Genomic DNA, 17,007 nt, shown 5'->3' with positions numbered 1-17,007 from the left:
ATCATCTGTTCGCAATGCCGCCACACCAAATCCCTCTCTTAAATATCCAACAGCCAAGCCCATATAAGTGCTTGGGAAGCCACATGGACAAGAAGATGTCTCATGGAGAGCAAAAACTGAATGGAGAGTAGGACTCTCTCCATCACGAAGGGACATCCATAGAGAGTATGTACCCCCAAACCCAAACCCCCATCCAGCTGCATGCCTTAAGATCGGGTGTGACATGAATAAGCATTTGTATCATGTGCAGTACTCTGAAATTATTAATTAGCTTCAAAATTGTCCTTCAGCTGCATAAATTCAATATGAATCACATCCTGAAAACTGTCATCATAAGCAAAGGTCTAGGAAACAAGATTCATAATAGCTATTGACAGGATAGAACAAACATAGTCATCTTCGCAGAAAGTGCCAACAAAGAAACCGATCACAAGACCTTGGGGAGCAATGAACCTCTTTTTTTCGTTTGGGTCCCTCAAAGTTGAAGGGCTCGATAATTATCATCAGTGAAAGACTGCTTTGTGCTTTGTTGATTTGCAACATGTCTGACACTTCCTTCCCGAATGAATTGGCTCCCATTCCAAGAACCTGAGAAGTATCCGTAATACAACCTTTCAATGCACCTTTTCAAAAGATCTTCCACAACTACAAGCATGTATTGGGGGCGCCCAGTACATGAGAAAAGGGCACCCAAAATCTCCAGACCTCTGTACAAATAATTACATGCATATGCAACGTTTGCAAGCCTTTTTTTGAAGCTGAAACAAAGGAATTCTGGGAAAAGGCTGGATGGAGCAAAGGCACTTACCAAGATGAAAATCTTTTGTTCTTTCTGTGAAGCTCGACCTGATGAAAGAAACATAGACCCATCAAATACTATAAAACTGAATGGCAGCTTTGAAGCCTTTTATAGTAAACGGAATATTGGCATTGGCTGAGCTGTTAGGATCCAGATACCTCACAGACAGTGAAGGGGAAAACTTGAAAATCAAAAAACAAAAGAAAATGCCCTGACCAACAGCCTGCAACTTGGAACCAAACGGTAGTTAATTACTAATTTCGTCACCAAAATCACCAAGATACAAATCATACCTGAAATGATTAGCACATGCACCAATTTACAACCAGTCAGAGAGGTGTGCTCCTTTTTCTTTGTGTGTGTGTGTGTGTGTTGGGTGGGGGGAGGGGGCTTTGGTTGGGGTGGTGGTTTTCCCTTGCTGCCGTGATAAAAGCTGCTGTGCTTTTTAAAGAAATCAAAATGTAGGTTTCAAGCTTGTAGGGTTCAACTTATGACTAAACATTTCAAAGAAAGTACAATGTTATACATGCTCACCATTTGCGATCTTCACATGATTCTTGTTGAGTAACCCAAAAGATTGCAAATCCGTACCATCCCCTGAGGATACCCTGTGTAAATAACATGTCTGAGTACAAGAGACCAAATTCTTTTGATCCAATGACAACATAGAGCAAGACTAGACCCAATGATGAACATCAGAACTATTTAAGTTTCAATTTTTCCAGTGTCCGTTGCATATTTTGATACTTCAGTAATTTAACAGGGGAAAATAAATCATCATAAAAAACAGCACTTGGGAAGATAAATAGCGTCCATTGCACTGAGGACAAAGTAGACTGGAGAGATGCTATTTTTAGATTGAGCAACCTTGAGTAGAAAAACGCTTTCTTTTGAAAAGCCTTGTATGAATAATTTTTCTGCTGAACATTTGAAGAGATTCTGAAATAAATTTGTTTGTAGCCTTGCTAGATATTTAGAGTGATACCTTATATTTTAGGCATTAGCCAGTGTGTGACAAAAAAATCAAAAAATATAGACCAAAGCCTTTACTCTCATTGGCTCAACCTGAGGAACTTAAAGTTTATAAACGTATAGTTGCGTAATTAACCATATGAGGGTCCACCATCTAAGAAAGAGTTATTTGAGGCTATCTTCTTGAAACAGATGTTGTTATCGAGAGTGATCACAAGATTTCGGTATTTTCTTCAACAATCACGTCACACACGCAGCCGATGATAAACGTGACACACATATCAAAAATCACGCTTATCCTAACACCCTTCCTTACTTATTGTGCTAATATTTTGTTCTTTGGTTTTGTGCTTGCAGAAGGTTCATTGACCTTTAGAGAGAGTTTTTATAGCTACTTCTTGTAGCACCTCTCTAACAGAGGTTTCCAAATGGCTTAGTTATTGTTTCACAGCCATTTTACCCCAGTGTAAATGATCTTTGGAGAATCTTCTAAAAGAAGCAAAAGTACCTACTGATCTGGGTTGGATTTTAAATGATTCAGTAGGTGTAATCCATACAATAATTTTCTTTTTAAATTCAAGAAGCATTAGGGAGAAATCTTCTCCTTTATGTCTCCAAACTTTTGACTTTACAACGCTGTATACGAAGCTGAATTTGGAGGACCTTAAATTAAGAGTCAAGTCTCTTATTTCAAAAGTTTTCACGTACAAGTTTCAGAGGATAGGTATAAAGCTTTGCTAGTAGAAAAGTCAACCTTAAACTTTTTATGGTTAAAAAGTAAGAATGTAGACATAGACATAAGAAGAAAGAGATTCACCAAGATTGTAGATGACATTGACATCATATCCTAGTTGGATTTTCTTTTGGATAATTCATATGTAACCGTTAGTGACTCTTTTTAAGTAAACAATTGGTGTCCCTATGGGCACCAATTGTGTTGTCTTTCTTGCTAATTTCTATCTTTTTACTTATGAGTTTGATTTTATAGAGTGTCTTGTCCTTGCTAACACTTGCCCAATATTTTTGCACAAGTTATGCAATGTAGGATGCTTTGTAAATGATCTTTTTGATCTTGATGTTCCTTCTTTCCAAAATTTTATGTATTTAGATTTGAGTTCCGCAAAGGTGACAGTGGAAGATGCAATGAAGACAAGAGCTGGCTCGTGATCCGGTGGGTACCTCGACTCCGATCTAGAACGCCTGCAATGCCAAACACATGAACAAAACACACCTGTGGAGAAGAGAGATCGTTGAGGTAGAAAGAGACAGGACATCTAAGAATGAGAGAGAGAGATCTGGAAGAGGCTCTCTATTCTGATAACAATCTGCTCATACTAGTGACAAAGGGTGGTCCGACATAGAACTGACATACCCAATGGATAGACCCGAGGCACACACAACTGCAACTGCTACTGACACTGTCAATTGCTCCAGCACACGAGACCACTGATACAGTCTCCACTGTGAGAGTGAGCAACGGAGAGGGTGTACCGTGTGAGCCACGCGCGCCGAAAACGTTGGAGGGAGAGAGAGAGAGAGAGAGAGAGAGAGAGAGAGAGAGAACACAAGTGCTCTGCAAATGATGATCTCAATACAACTACCAAGACCCTAATCATTCTATTTATAGAATGTTTGGTTGAGGAAGGGAAACCAAAGTTGGCTACAAGAGCAAACATTGTGTGTATGGTAGTCATGCGAGCCGTGAGAGCAAAGGTCTCGTCAAAGTCCACGTCTGGTCGCTATGTGAAACCCCAAGCAACAAGTCTTGCCTTGTGTTTGTCGAGGGAACCATTGGCCTTGTACTTCGTCTTGAAAATTCATTTCGTAGAAACCACCTTCCGCTTGTTGGGCCTGGGAAGCAAAGTCCAGGTTTTATTCCACTCAATAGCGTCCAGCTCTATCTGCATGGCACGCTTCCAACAATCATGCTGGAGTGCTTCCTCCATTGAGGAAGGCTCAACTAGTGAGCCAAATCTGAGACATGAGTGCAAAGTTCACGAACTTTGCGCCGTCATAAACTTGCCTTTGCTTGAGGCGTGCAGAAAGTCGAGGCTGTCTAGGATTTAGCAAGTCTGGTAACTTCGTGACTCCACAGAAAGAAACCGTAGAGTAGAGCCAACTAGGTACTAACTTCTCCTTGCGAGGTGGGACCGCCTTCACCAAAGGAGAACCATCATCCACATCAGAATCGGAATCTGACATGGCATGATCGGGTGAAGTAACTCGTTGCGGTGTAGAGGGTATAGGGACAGGGATAGGGGTAGGATCAGTTGTAGGAGGTGGACGAGGAGGAGGTAGGGAAGGTATAGGCTTGGACGTTGCTCCCTCTGCAAGTGTGTTCAAAAACTCCATGAAAGTCACATCACGGCTGACTGTGGTGGTCCTGGCGTCAAGATCATAAAGCCGGTATCCATCAAACTCTCGTGAATAGCCCAAGAAGATGAGCTTCTTCGCCTTGAAGTCTAACTTCTGTCGCTTCTCCTTTGGCACATGGACAAAGACCAGACACCCAAAAACTCGGCAGTGTGAGATCGAGGGCTTGCGCCCGTAGGAGTCATGTCCTAAAAATCATGGGTAGGAGAACGGTTCTGGATGTAAACCGTCGTGTTACACGCCTCCGCCCAATAAATCCGAGGTAAAGAAGCATGTGCGAGCATCGCACGAGCCATCCCCATGATAGTCCGGTTCTTCCGCTCACATCTCCGTTATGGGAAGGAGTGTAGGGAGTAGTCAGTTGGCGCTGGATACCCTCTGACTTGCACTACAAAGTCCTTCAAGGTGAACTCACCCCCTCTGTCTGAGCACATACATTTGACGTGCAAGTCCTTCTCCTTTTCGACCATCATCTTGAGACTGACAGCCTCCGACTTGAGCTTTAAGAACGAAGCCCAAGTGTGTACATGTTACAATCATCCACAAGCACAAGCAAAAACTATGAGCCAGAAACTGAAGGAGTGCTCATCGGGCCACATAGATCAATGTGAACAAGTGCGAGTGGTGTCAAAGCTCTGTTGGATGCTTGCTTTGAAAAGGCAACCCTGTGTTGCTTGCCCGTATGGCAAGCCTTGCATACGCCTAATGAGGAGCGTATCGCTGGTAAACCCTCCACCATAGAGGTCCTAGCAACCTGCTGAAGTTACTGATAGCATAGATGTCCAAATCGTGCATGCCATAGAGAAGAAAACTCCATGGTCCGAGACAGAAGAGCGGTGAGGCAATATAAGAACCATAGCGCTCATCGCGTGCAAGAACAGTACCTGTCATAGAATCAAAAATGATCACTGTGCCACTCCTAAAGTGTATGTCAGGCTTCAGCTCCCTAAGAGTCCAAAATCGACAGAGAGAGGAGGTTGAAGGCCATCTCCGGAACATAGAGCGCTTCCACTGAACTGAACTTCGAGTCTGGGGTAGAACGGAAGAGGGTAATCTGGCCTGTGCTAGACACCCATAGTGACTATCTGCCCATGAGTCTCCCTGAGAGAGCTAAACCAAGACTGTTAAGGTGTCATGTGAGTGGGGGCTTCGCTGTCAACAACCCAAGTACTTGACTGCAATGTAGCAAGAGCGTGATCCGTCGTAACTATAACCGGCCTATACAACGTAGAGGGCGGTACTATTTCAATTACCTGTTAACTTTACACAGAGCACTGAGAAGGGGAGAGAACACAGTTGCGTCCAGCGACTAGAATGTCACTACGCACACGAGACCGACACCCTGTAGGCCCCAAAGACTAGCGCCCCTTTCGGTATTTCTTTATTCAAATTAAGGTAAACGATCGGACCACTTAGCACAAGCTTTCACAAAGCTGTCCAAACCTGGCGAGGGCTGAAAACGCAGGTTTTTGACCGGATTTCGACAACATAACGGCGCAAAAACCCCTGTAGGTCAAAAACACCTGTCTAGGACGGATTCCCTCGATATATGGAAGCTTTCTGGTGAGCTGTCACAGAAATTCAGCGAGCTGTAATTTTCTGTTTTTCACTGCCGGGAGCCCAAAAGCTTGTACACGCATCCCAAGGCTCTCACGAGGCTCCCCCGATGTTCCCTTGCAGTTTAGGTGCGAAACCCTAAACCGGCAGAAAAACACAGCAGGCTGTAATTCTCTGTTTCGGATCGTTTTTAGCGGAGCGAAGACGCCTTCACGTGTCCCAAGGGCTCCCGCACGCAATGGGACAGTTCCCCTGTGAATTGGACGAGTTTCACACGAGAAAACTCTCCAAACTCGCCATCTTTCGTGATGGAATTGTGCGTACCTGTGGGGGATTAGCAATTAGCTAATCCGGTTCCTGTTTAGAAGGCTCTTGCCTTGGCAAACGCGCATAAACCCCCAGAACTGTACATAGGTCAAATGAGAAGCCCACTAGTGGGGCATAACATACTGTACGTAGGGGAGAAAGAGAGCAGTATGTAGCGTGCGGGGCATCACTCCCGTCACCATACTGTGCATAGAGGGCAAGTTAAGCATTCCATAGCTTCTGTACCTGCTACAATCCACCTGAGGCTGAAAATGGCGCCCCCTTTGTTGATATGCAGCTCGTTTTTGCCTCCCAGAGTGGCAGAATTGCTCACAGGCTGACACGTCGCCCAATTTCCGAGTTTGGGCTTTCCCTGCTAAAAATATCTCAATTGGTGCGTCAGTTGACTTGACAGCAGAGCAATAAAATGTTCCCCTTGTCATTCCAGAGCTAATGACGCAAGCACATTTTCTGGTCAAAAATAGCAGTTCCCTAAATTTTAGGAGATGCTTCCATGGCGTCCCTATCGGTCTCCTAACCATCATTGAAGACTACCATTTGACCACCATCTACAATGTGGGTTAATTTACTGGCCCCTTTCAACTTATAAAGTTGCAGTGACTTGACGAGTGGCCCAAATTCCAGTTTGGCGCACACGAGCTTCCATACTCATCAGAATTCAGTGCTAATTGGCCCGGGCGGTCCCTGTCTGACCGACCTAGATCCCCGATGTGAGAAACCCATTTGGCTGCAACCGTTTCACACTGGCCATGCAATGTCCACTTGCACCTTTTCAAGGGTTTTGGGACAAACAAGTAAAAATAAAATAAATATATCTAATACTTATTTACGGAAGGCAATAGGAAAAATACACCTCCTTGTGACACATCCCACCCTTGAAATACTGCAAGCGACCTCGCTTGCATGCCAATAATACATGCAGATATCTCCTGATATCACATATATTCTATGATGGGAATCCAAGATATACATGCTTCCGGAAATGTAGCGTTGGACGATTAAACAATCCCACCAACCTGGCTACGACACATATATCAAGCATAGAAGTCTTCTAGTGTACTCTTGAGCACAAACTTCTCTAGCTAAATTCTGTATGGAAAGAGTAGATACAATTGCTTAACTACTCTCTTGAGCATCATGAACCATGCTCTTGCCTTGCTCCAAAAAGGCTGCATCAAGTCACTGTGGGTTCCATTTGAAAGGCTTCAAGATACAATTGCAATAGCTGAGGTGAATCAAGCAATTCGGACTCTTCCATCCATTTGGCATCTAACGATGGATAGTTTTTGAACTTCACCAAATAGCGTCTTGCAACTTTTCCTCTAACCTTTCTTTCTTTATGTGCCAATATCTGTTCAGGAACAAGGATTTCATCCAATTCTTCCACTTCGGGTTGTTCCTCATCAAGCATATTCTCTGGCACATCACCAACAAAGGGCCTTAGAAGGCTGACATGAAAAGCATTATGTATTTTCCAGCCTTCTGGTAGCTTTAACCTGTAAGCTACATTGTGATCTTTTCTGAAATCTGAAAAGGACCATAATATCGCATACTGAGCTTAGGAAACAAGCGTTCCTTGCCTTTCCTTTTCCTTAACCTGGCCTTTTCAATGCGCAAAAGTACCCAATCACCAAGTGAAAATACAAGTTCACGACGGTGACGATCAGCAGCTTTCTTTTGCTTAGCCTGAGTCTTCTCAAGAGCAATCTTTATCTTCCTGTATGTTTCATCCATATCTTGCACATACTTGTCTGCCTCAAATATCTTGTCCTTAGTCTGCAAAATGGGTGGGACTTTCTTTCCTCCTTCCACTATCTCAAATGGTGCCTTACCTGTTGATGTATGCACAGTGTTATTGTAAGCATATTCAACCAATGGGAGATGGTGTTCCCAAGTTGCCTTGTGCTTTGAGACATAACATTTGAGTAGGTCCACGACAGTAGAATTTTCCTCTTCTGACTGTCCATCAGTTTGCGGATGAAACGAAGAAGAGAACTTTAGCGTAGTGCCCATGTTCTCAAACAATGCCTTCCAGAAAAGACTCGTCATACGTGGATCCCTGTCACTGACAATTGACTGAGGCATCCCATGATATTTAAAGATATTGCTCATGAATATCTTGACCATGTGTTGTGGCTTTATCTTCTTCCTAACAGGAATGAAATGGGCCTGCTTACTGAACCTACAAATGATAGTCGAAATCCCATCATTTCCTGTTTGCGTCCGTGGAAGATCAAAGATAAAGTCCATTGCTATACTTTCCCATGGCCTATCAGGGATCGGCAATGGCTGCAACAATCCCGGTTGCTTTTGTCTGTCAAATTTAACTTTTTGGCATACTAAGCATGATCTTACAAAAATGTCAACATCTTGACGCAAAGCTGGCCAATAGAAGAATGCCTCAACCCCTTTCACTGTCGCATCAATTCCACGATGCCCAGCATAAGGTGGAGCATGACTTTCCATCAAAATCTTTGGCCGTAACTGTTTAGTAACGCATAACTTTCCATGCATCATGAGAAAGTCATTCTTAAGCATATAGTGCTCATGATGTTGCCCATCAACAAGCTGGTCATAGATCCTTGCTAAATCTGAATCTTCAGCATATTGTGTCTTCATTTCGTCTAGTTCACAATGGTACGGAATTGACACTGCTGAAATTAGGGGCTTTCGTGACAACGCATCAGCCACCACGTTCTTTTTCCCTTGCACATGCACAATCTGAAAATGGAACATTGACAAGATGTTTGCCCATCGCATGTGCTTCTCAGACAACTTCGTCTGTGTGAGAAAATATCGCAAGGTTTGATGATCCGTTTGGACAACAAAATCAGCCCCTAGCAGATAGTGTTTCCAACTAGTGAGAGCATGAATTACTGCCAGCAATTCTTTCTCATAGACTTGCAAGTTCCTTTCAGTCTTCAAAAGAATTCTGCTCTCATATGCGACTACTCGGCCATTCTGCATTAGAACTGCACCAAGACTATGGCCACACGCATCACACTGAACCACAAAAGGTTTAGAAAGATCTAGCAAAATAAGTCACCTTCTCTTTCAAGTGTTTGAACGCTAAAATTTCCTTGGCTGTCCACTTGAAAGTAACTCCTTTTCCTTGCAGTGCATGGAGTGGAGAAGCAATCTCAGCAAAATTTCGGATGAACCTCCTGTAGTAGGAACATAAGCCTAGAAAGATTCGAATGTCATGTACGGACTTCGAGTCTGGCCATGACCTAATTGCTTCCACTTTAGCAGGATCCATGTGTACCCCATCCTTTGAAACAATGTGCCCAAGGAAGTGAATCTCTTCCAAGAAGAATTCACTCTTCTTCGCATTGATGAGTAGCCTATTCTTGCGTAGCTCATTGAAAACTGCGGTCAAGTGATCCCTATGCTCCTCTTCAGACTTTGAGTAGACGATCATGTCATCAAAGAAGGTACCCACGAAGTTTCTATGTGGTCTAAAAATTCTGTCCATCATCCTATTAAATGTGGCAGGAGCATTTGTGAGACCAAATGGCATGACAAGAAACTCATAGAGACCAAATGTTGTCCTGAACGCAGTCTTATGGACATCTTCTAGTCTGATGCGTATCTGATGATACCCGCTCTTTAGGTCTATTCTTGTAAACAATGACGCTCCCTCAAGTCGATCAAGAATCTCATCTATCCTCGGTATGGGGAACCTGTTCTTGATAGTATTCTTATTCAAGGCGCGATAGTCAATGCACATGCGCCATGAACCATCCTTCTTCTGCACTAAGAGTACAGGCGAACAAAAAGGGGATAAACTGGGCTGAATCAGCCCCTTCTCTAAAAGCTCGTTGACCTGACTCATAATCTCTTTCTGCTGGGCTGCACTAACCCTGTATGGTGGTCTATTCGGTGGACTAGAACCTGGCACAAGATCTATAGTATGATCCTCAGGTCTCTCAGGAGGTAACTCCCCTGGCAAAGAGTCCGAAAAACAATCACTGAAACCACTAAAAAAAGTTGACTTGTCTTTATCTAAGGTAGACAAATTAGATACAACTTGAGGTACTTCTTTTGCAAAGATCAAGTACGCATAGCAGAAAGATGATTCTTTATTACAGATGAAATAGCAGAAGCAGAAACAACTGGAACAGACTCGCCTTTAAGCTTTACATCAAGGACATGAGTCTTTCCTCTATGTACAAGGGTAATCTTTTTGTTGTAAGTATCCACCATAGCATGCAACCTGTAACACCATGGGATACCCAATAACACATCACAACCCTCAAGCGGCATAATATGAAATTCTTCTGCATCCACATAGCTCTGAATGTGCAGACGAAGCTTTCCCACAATGGGAGTAACAGGCTCTGAATGTCCTGGGCATGCCAAACCTGCTTCGCTTGTCATACCCATCTCCTCTGCACGAATGCCCAACTTTGATGCCAATTCTAGTGATATGAAATTTGCACGGGCTCCTGGATCAAAGAAAACCAGCACTGTCTGGTCTCTAACTTTGCCCCAAGCTCTGCACAGCTCCGTGGCATCTGTGTTTGGCTGATCTCCAACCAAATCTGGAACAAGTCTTGCACTCGGCTTTGGCTTCTTCCCTTTATGGTCTGACTTGTCATCCTTATCCTGTGACTTCTTCTGTGGGCACTCATTTGCAAAATGTCCTTCTTGTTCACAAATGTAGCATTTCTTGGCCTCCCTAAGAGCTTTCCTTTCTTGAAAAGTTTTGCCAGAAAAATGCCTTTTTTGTCCTTGTCCTCGTTCTGAAGAAGATTTAGACTACTTCTTGGACGTATCAGCTTCTTCAGTGGAGGGCTTCTTTGCAGGAGACTCAGAAGGCTTTGCTGCAACATTGCCCTTGGCTGAAAACTGTTTGCCCTGGGACCCTTTCTTGTGGCTATTAAATCCATTGGAATCTCCCTTCGACAGATTACTGGCCACCCTTGCATTCTCTATCAACTGAAACATATTCATGACAGTAGTCTTTGTGCAGTAGTCCCTAATTTTCTTGGGCAATCCGCAACAGTACTTCTCAATCTGTTCTGACAATGGCACAAACCTGTAAGAGGTGACTGGCAACAGTGCAGCCAAAAACCGTTTATTGTACTCTTCCAGATCTGCACACTGTTTAGCATTCAACTCGTGCCATTCCGTCATCACATCCACTTCAAAAGTGTTTGTCAACCATGCAGGCGCAAAAAGTTGTTTGAATTGGACCCACGTTGTTGGGGCTTGACCCTGGTTCAACAATGCGGTCCACCATTGAAGCGCATTCCCTTTCAAGAAAGTGGCAGCCTTGCGTATCTTTGAAGATTCCGTGAAGTTTCCTCCAGCATAAGCTGCATCGAACTGCTGTATGAAGGTCAAAGCCTTTAATTGGTCCTCAGTTCCTCTGAAAGTTTCAAACTTCACTCCCTGCCCACCTTCCTTGTAATCCTTAGGCTGACTCAAAGGAGCCACATTATCATAAACAGGTGCCTGTAGCAGTGGTGCTCCATGAGTGTTCATTCCAGCACTCGCATCAACTGTTTTCCCTGTCATATCTGCATTTTGTACGTATGGCTGCGAAAAACCAGCCATACCAAATTGTGTTCCAGGCACTCGAAACTAGCCATAGGCACCCTTAAAACCAGGTTGGACACCCATGTTCGCGCACATAGGGTTACCCATGCCTGTTTGCATTGTCCCGAACACATTCCCTGGCATATAACCTGTGGAAGGTCCAGCCATAGCTTGAAACACTGAACCACCTCCAAAATAACCAGGATAAGTATTAGGTAATGGAAGGGTCTGACGCATAGCCTATTCATTGCTCCCTTGACCATTCACAAACGGTTCCTGTCCAGCTAAAGCAAGTTGCTTTGGATCATTGGACACCGCTAGTTGCTCAACCACATGGGCTTTCCCTCGAGCACCATGAGTCCTCTGCGCATTGGAAATCTCCTTTTCCTGCAACGGCTCAGTCATGCCCTGTGTAGGAGGCTGAAAACCCTGTGTCGGAGCTTGTAAGAATTCCTGCATCCTTGGGTTGTTAGCCACCTGCTGAAACATGTCCATGCAACAACGCAGTTGAGTTCTAAACAACCTATCCTCTTCTTGAAGAGTTGAAGGAATTTTCTCTGTGCCATGTGAGGAAGATCCCTCTTCAGGTACTTGGTCTCTCTTCTCTACCATATCGACAATCTGTGTTGCTTTCACCCACAACAATCCACGCTGCACTTTTTGAAGAAAAAGTGACTATCCCGTCGATGGAACCATATAACCGGCCTATACAACGTAGAGGGCAGTACTATTTCAATTACCTGTTAAATTTACACAGAGCACTGAGAAGGGAAGAGAACACAGTTGCGTCCAGCGACTAGAATGTCACTGCGCACACGAGACCGACACCCTGTAGGCCCCAAAGACTGGCACCCCTTTTGGTGTTTCTTTATTCAAATTAAGGTAGACGATCAGACCACTTAGCACAAGCTTTCACAAAGCTGTCCAAACCTGGCGAGGGCTGAAAACGCAGGTTTTCGACCGGATTTCGACAGGATAACGGCGCAAAAACCCCTGTAGGTCAAAAACACCTGTCTAGGACGGATTCCCTCGATATCTGGAAGCTTTTTCTGGTGAGCTGTCACAGAAATTCAGCGGGCTGTAATTCTCTGTTTTTCACTGCCGGGAGCCCAAAAGCCTGTACACGCATCCCAATGCTCTCACGAGGCTCCCCCGATGTTCCCTTGCAGTTTAGGTGCGAAACCCTAAACCTGCAGAAAAACACAGCAGGCTGTAATTCCCTGTTTCGGATCGTTTTTAGCGGAGCGACCACGCCTACGCGTGTCCCAAGGGCTCCCGCACGCAATGGGACAGTTCCCCTGTGAATTGGACGAGTTTCACACGAGAAAACTCTCCAAACTCGCAATCTTTCGTGATGGAACTGTGCGTACCTGTGGGGGATTAGCAATTAGCTAATCCGGTTCCTGTTCAGAAGGCTCTTGCCTTGGCAAACGCGCATAAACCCCCAGAACTGTACATAGGTCAAATGAGAAGCCCACTAGTGGGGCATAACATACTGTACGTAGGGGAGAAAGAGAGCAGTATGTAGCGTGCGGGGCATCACTCCCGTCACCATACTGTGCATAGAGGGCAAGGTAAGCATTCCATAGCTTCTGTACCTGCTACAATCCACCTGAGGCTGAAAATGGCGCCCCCTTTGTTGATATGCAGCTCGTTTTTGCCTCCTAGAGTGGCAGAATTGCTCACAGGCTGACACGTCGCCCAATTTCCGAGTTTGGGCTTTCCCTGCTAAAAATATCTCAATTGGTGCGTCAGTTGACTTGACAGCAGAGCAATAAAATGTTCCCCTTGTCATTCCAGAGCTAATGACGCGAGCACATTTTCTGGTCAAAAATAGCAGTTCCCTAAATTTTAGGAGATGCTTCCATGGCGTCCCTATCGGTCTCCTGACCATCATTGAAGACTACCATTTGACCACCATCTACAATGTGGGTTAATTTACTGGCCCCTTTCAACTTATAAAGTTGCAGTGACTTGACGAGTGGCCCAAATTCCAGTTTGGCGCACATGAGCTTCCATACTCATCAGAATTCAGTGCTAACTGGCCCGGGCCGTCCCTGTCTGACCGACCTAGATCCCCGATGTGAGAAACCCATTTGGCTGCAGCCGTTTCACACTGGCCATGCAATGTCCACTTGCACCTTTTCAAGGGTTTTGAGACAAACAAGTAAAAATAAAATAAATATATCTAATACTTATTTACGGAAGGCAACAGGAAAAATACACCTCCTGGTGACAGTAACGACAAGAATTGTCCCCGCCGTCGCATGAGAGGCTACAACTGCAGTCGAGGCTCTCTGTTTCTTGTTGTTGGCCTCTTCGCGCTTCTTCTTTCTACATTCTGATTCTTTGTGCCCTTTCTTGTGGCAATGGTAACATTCGATGTCCTTGTTCTTCTTCTCCTTCTTACCTTTACCTTTCTTGTTGCCTCCTTGAGCTATCAAAGCTCCTTTTGCATCAACAACACCTCCCGTTCAGAATGCGAGTTCCCCTCAATTTGTCTAAGGGAAGAGAGAATCTCATCCCAGGTGGGAAAAGAGGTACGTCCAGATGTGAGCAAACTCTGAAAGTAGGGATCAAAGCGTGAGGGAAGCTTGTAGTAAGAGGCCAGCCATGTGAGCCGAGGTGATGTCGCCTCTTGCAGAGACAAGGTCGTCCCAAAGCTCCCGCATGCGGCGGGTCAACCCATCTGGCATCGAGTGAGTTGAAATCCTTGAACTGGACATTGTACAACTCTCGTTCAAGTGTGATCTATCCGGCAAACGAGGTTTTCTCAAACTTGTCAAGAATCCGTCTCCACAATGGATGTGCATGCTCCTCTTTGGAAACTTCTTTCGTGATGCGGTCCGAGAGGTTCATCATAAGAAAGGTAAAGACTCGTATGTCTCGATCCACCCACTCATCGATCCACCCACTCATCGATCTGGTCCTGAGTGGCAGTGGGAAGGTAAGGCTTCGTAGCCGAATGGGTGACATCATTCAACCATTCCCAGAGTCGATGGTAGGCAATGATTGTGCGGACTCGTGTCCTCCACACAGAATAGTTGTGTAAATCCAACTTCTTCTCCTCAACCAACTAGGTTAGGGCATAATTGTTGGATGTTGCGTTGGCAGATGTCGACGTAGTCGCAGAAGTGGAAGTGGCCCCCTTCTAGGATTGTTGTTGTTGTCCCTTTTGCTTCGGAGTCGACATGTGGCATGCTCAAAGAGTAGTCCCAGAGATAGATCGATAAGATCGCAAGTCGCCGACGAAGGTACCGACTCCAATGTTGTAGTAGTCCAAAATAACCTCTTAGACAACCATCGGATGGTGTCCTGACGAGCAAGGGAGGGATCAACCGCACAAAGGGCAAAAGATCAGCCTATTGTTCGCCCAAAAAAACGCTGCGAAGGGTGCTGAAAACGCTGCTGTAATAGAGATTTCAGCGTGCATGTACGCCATCAATCGGTACGAGAGCGTTGCAGTGTGTTAGAGGAGGGGGTCCTTGTACTTCTCAACCATTGAGGGGCTGAAAACAGAGAAAAAACAGCAAGTTATCAATGCCAAAATAGTGCGGATTTCGAGGGATACCTGACAATGGGGATCTCGGTCAAGGAAACATGCTACTGCATGGGCACAAGACCTGTGAAGGGCTGCCTTGAGGAGGTACTAGACCGTGGAGAAGATCTCTGAGCACTGCATCTACTGCCCACCAAAAATGCCAGGGCTAAGTGCTTCCCTATGGCAAAGGGAGAAAAAACGATGGGCTGCATGGGTAAAAACACTAGGGCTGCATGCCCCATCTGCCCTCTGCACTCCTAGAGCTGCCCCCTAGGGGCGCCCTGTGCTCCCAAAGCCTGCACACACACTGCCTCCCCCAAGCGCTCTTGTCCTACCTATATACCTGGCAGAGACCAAGTTGACCAGCCATCAGCCAGTCCTCACGACCTGAGAAATGTAGGAAAACAGATGGAAAAGGCAGCAGATGCCCTGTGGGCTACAAGGAAAAATACCGGCAGGGATGGAAAAAATACTCCCACCCTACAGGAGCCTAATGGCCATGGAACTTAGCCAAAAACCAAGGTTAAATACGGCTAGACACAACCCGAATTGAGAAACCTACCTCACATTGGCTGGGCACAGCTACAAAACAGCCCTCACTCCTTAACACCTGTCCCTGGGAGAAACTGAAACCGACTGGACAAATCCGGAGAGATGCCTAAACTGCAGCACCCCCTCCTAGCTCCTGGAAAGGAAGTCAGACCAAGAAGCTGAGTGAGCAATCTGCAACTGTAAAGAGAGGGTTTCGTGGACGAGGATATCTGCTACAAAACTCCGAGGTCGAACAATACAAGGTGCCATAGTATCATCCAACCACTATCCCCGAAAGACGTCCGGGAAGACTATGTTGTAGGCTCAAAGTGAATCCAAAAACAAAAATCTCCTCAAGCCTTCTCTAGCGCAGCTTATATAGGTGCATAATGCTGGGTCGAGCAGTGGCCAAATCAGCCCCCACGATTTGGAAGCTGGAAAGTCACCTATTTATAAATGAGCACATAAGAGAAGGTTCACACGCGGTAAAGAGCATATTTGTTGAAATGCGGTACTATGCAAGAGAAGGTATGCAACTACGACCGGCTTGGACATGCACGTCCTACTAGAGGCTCACAAAGTGCAATGCTAGGTCCTAAGCTAGACTATGATTGACGCTAGACTATAACCGAAGCTTGTCCACATGGCGCAAGTGAAGTGCGCACATGACAGTATGATGTCTCATAAACCCACCAAATAACTCATCAAAGATAGAGGCTTCTCTTGTGACTTCAACTAGATTGTTGTATGATGGAAGCTCTAGATTAATCCTCGTCTCTACAACGGATGTGGCTGCAAATGTAGGCTCACAATGCTTGTAAACTCACGCGGTGGTTGCCTCAGATTGGAACCCTTTGGCTCCGGATTGATGGCTACTGATTGCTAAGACAATGCAGATGATGTGGACTGATGTGCTGCCAAAGATGTGTACAGATCAATGAGGATGCAATGCCTCTTTAAAATGATGGAATCCTCTAAGCAAATGGGAGAGATGGTTGCGCAGTCAATGCCAAGACTCTAAAGCTAATAGGCTGATCTGGATGGTGCCTTCCTTTGTCGTCATAGGCCGCTAACAAATCCTGATACTCGCAATTAACATCTTCATGTTTCCAACGCATGTCTTCAATGATGCGATCTGTGATGTCAAAGAATTTATGAGTGCAAAAGAACAAGGCATACCACTTGTGGAGAAGTCTAATCCAGCAACTGTAGAAGTCATTGATGGTCGTCCCCTCGCTTCAAGGGATGTCAGGTATGAAACTCGCCCCATAGAAGTAACATTGCAAGAGCATGTTTCAAGAATAGCGTTCAATATTATACAAAGCTGTAACAGACTTGGACACTCCAAGTCAAGAATTAACCG

The 17,007-nt window shown here is 45.0% G+C and overlaps 1 protein-coding gene across 3 annotated transcripts in view; it reads right to left on the bottom strand.

Annotated features, from left to right (window-relative positions):
- Positions 1 to 17,007, bottom strand: part of ARC3 (GTP binding protein) — a 56,362-nt gene that overhangs the window by 26,096 nt on the left and 13,259 nt on the right. For all 3 annotated transcript variants that reach the window (XM_086510852.1, XM_086510853.1, XM_086510854.1), the window contains exons 2-4: positions 1,334 to 1,407; positions 809 to 846; positions 454 to 588 (exon numbers count right to left, since the gene is read on the bottom strand). In XM_086510852.1, coding sequence (XP_086366978.1) covers positions 454 to 588; positions 809 to 846; positions 1,334 to 1,407 — 247 coding nt within the window. The remainder of the gene's footprint in view (positions 1 to 453; positions 589 to 808; positions 847 to 1,333; positions 1,408 to 17,007) is intronic.

Source organism: Adiantum capillus-veneris, chromosome 4 (genome assembly GCF_014529385.1).
Source record: "Adiantum capillus-veneris isolate H3 chromosome 4, ASM1452938v2, whole genome shotgun sequence".
NCBI classification, from domain to species: Eukaryota; Viridiplantae; Streptophyta; class Polypodiopsida; order Polypodiales; family Pteridaceae; genus Adiantum; species Adiantum capillus-veneris.
Note: the sequence above shows the minus strand (reverse complement) of the source record. Positions and strands in the feature narration are given on the sequence as shown.